The 2,767-nt window shown below is 42.8% G+C and overlaps 1 protein-coding gene across 1 annotated transcript; it reads right to left on the bottom strand.

Moving 5' to 3' along the window:
- Nucleotides 1–1,248: 1,248 nt before the first annotated feature.
- On the bottom strand, nucleotides 1,249–2,220 carry LOC124964913 (olfactory receptor 1L3). The gene has a single exon (XM_047525669.1). It carries the CDS (start codon nucleotides 2,218–2,220, stop codon nucleotides 1,249–1,251), a length of 972 nt encoding a protein of 323 aa, XP_047381625.1.
- Nucleotides 2,221–2,767: the final 547 nt, after the last annotated feature.

Raw genomic sequence — 2,767 nt, forward strand, 5'->3', positions numbered from 1 at the left:
TCTCTACTTAAATCAGGAGCCTCTTTTAAAATAACAGGCACTTTGAGCCAAAAGACCCTTATTAGTAGTTCATATCCATTGAGGTTTTAGTCTGTCTCCGGTGACTATAGGAAGCTTTTCAGATTACATAGAATGTGCCTTCCTTTATTTTCGGAAAAGATTGACAGAGAAGAGACGGTAGCAACACAAGCATCTCTAGAGAGAAGAGCACCCAGGCAAGAAAACTCAGGAAGAGTCAGAGGGTGAATGCACCTTACATACGGGAAGGGAAAGAAGAGTAGAGACCCAAACACATGCAGAGGCATTGACCTGTCCTACTAACTGTTAGGTGATTGTGTAAGCTGTTGAGAATCTAGGGTTCCAGAACCCAAGGCATGCAGCTCTTGTGAACATTTAAAAAAGAGACCATAGTTTTTATCATGTCATGACTAGGAAACACAGATTCTGCAGTTGGAGAGCCCTTAGTTGGATGGGGAGCATTTTCTCTCTCTTTCTCTCTCTCTCTCTCTCAAACACACTCACACACACACACACACACACACACCTGCAAAAAATTTCTTATAGTTTCAAATAAAACAGAATGCCCAGGTTTGCATAAGTATCTTTTCACCCATGTAAATTTGCCTATAGATAAATATATAAAAACTCTGTTATGTCAAATGACCAAAATCCCAAAAAACCAAAGGCCAAATGTTTTCCCTGATAAGTGGATGATGATACATAATGGAGGTGAGGGGTAGGGGGGTAAGAGAAGAATGAAGGAACTTTGGATTATGAAGAGGGAAATGAGAGGGAGGAGGAGCGGGGGTTTGAAAGATGGTGGAATGAGACAGACACCATGATCCTACGTACATGTATGATTACACGAATGGTGTGAATCTACATTGTGCACAACCATAGAATTGAAAAGTTGTACCCCATTTGTGTACAGTGAATCAAAGTGCAGTTTGTAAAAAATGACTGAATTAATAGAGAGAAATACAAAAGGCTCCAAGGAAATATGGAATCAGTGGAGGGAATGCAACTTCCTGGAGTGGAGAGCTATTATGAGGTGAGTCTATAATAGGAACACAGAAACAAGACATCCTAACTGTGCAATCATGAGGTGACAGAGATCACAGGTAGAACACTACATGGTGCAGCTACAAGTGACAAGAGTTGTTTCTCCACAACAGATTTATATCAGGTGTGTGTATGTGTATGCACACACACACACACACACACACACACACACACACACATCTGGGATCAGGGTCCATGAATTTTATTGACCTTTGCAGAACAAAACCTACCTACTTGGCAGTTAACCTTGTTTAACAATTTCTCTAAGCCCCGTTTCATGTCTTTGTTTCTTAAACTGTAGATGAACGGGTTTAACATTGATGTCAAAACTGTGTAGTTGACTGTTGCTATTCGGTCCTTGACCGTATAGCTGGACAAGGGATGAAAATAGACATAGCTAATACTCCCATAAAACAAAGTCACCACAGTGAGATGGGAGCTACAGGTGGAGAAGGCTTTGTGTTTTCCAGCCACAGAGGGAATCTTGAAAACAGCAAAGAGGATTCTCAGGTATGAGATGAAGATACACACAAATGGAGCCATCACCGAGGCCAGCCCTTCTGTCATGGCCACAACTTCGTTCACGAAGGTAGAAGAGCAGGACAGTTTCAGAACAGGGTTGACGTCACAAAAGAAGTGGTGGATAACATTTGATGCACAGAAGGTGAGCTGATGCACCAGGAGGACATGCAGGAGGGAGTGGAGACAGGAGAAGGCAGCTGAGAAGGCCAGCAGCAGGACACAGCGGCTGTGGTTCATGACCGTGACATAGTGGAAGGGATTGCAGATAGCTACATAGCGATCAATGGCCATAGCTGCCAGGAGGTAACTGTCCATGTTTCCAAAGACCAGGAAGAAATACATCTGTGCCAGACATCCGGCATAGGAAATGGTCTTTCTCTCTGATAAGAAGTTCACCAGCATCTTGGGGACTATGACTGTTGTGTAGCAAATGTCAGCAAAGGACAAAATGCTTAGGAAGAAGTACATGGGGTTCTGGAGTTGAGGATCTGAGTGGATAGCCAAGATGATGAGCAGATTTCCCAGCAGGGTGACCAGGTATATGCTAAGAAAGAGGGCAAAGAGTGGCTTCTGGTCCTCAGGCCGAGAAGAGAGGCCCAAGAGTATGAATTCAGAGAGTCTTGTCAGGTTGGACATTCCACAGGCGTGTGTGTACCTACAGACGAAAACACAGCCAATTAACGGTCCTTATGCATCTTCCCATGTTGTCCTGGTACTGAGCAGTTATTAAGGGAGTGTTTACTCTGCTGCTTATTTTTTCCCCCCAAGTATGGCAAAATCAAAGCCGAATCACTTACTTTTAAAAGTTTATTCTTATTAGCCCATTACAGTTATATATAATATTGGGATTTATTTTGACATGATTATATAAGCATGGAATAAAATTTGCTCCAATTCAATCCCCAGGACTTCTCCTTCCTCTCCCCTCCTCCCTCTCCCAGTTCCCCTTCCTCTACTCCACTGGTCTTCCTTGTATTTATTTATAGTTTTTAAAATCAGTGCTTCATAGATACACAGAAAGGTGAAATTCATTGTGGTATAGTCATATGTGCAAATAACATGGTCTGGTCAACTTCATTCCATCGTTCCTTCCTTTTTTCATCCCTCCTCTTCCTCTCTGAAACCACTTCCTCTGCTCCTCTGATCTCCCTTTTATTTTCATGGGATCCTCTCCCTCTTTCCC

Source organism: Sciurus carolinensis, chromosome 14 (assembly GCF_902686445.1).
Source record: "Sciurus carolinensis chromosome 14, mSciCar1.2, whole genome shotgun sequence".
NCBI lineage: Eukaryota > Metazoa > Chordata > Mammalia > Rodentia > Sciuridae > Sciurus > Sciurus carolinensis.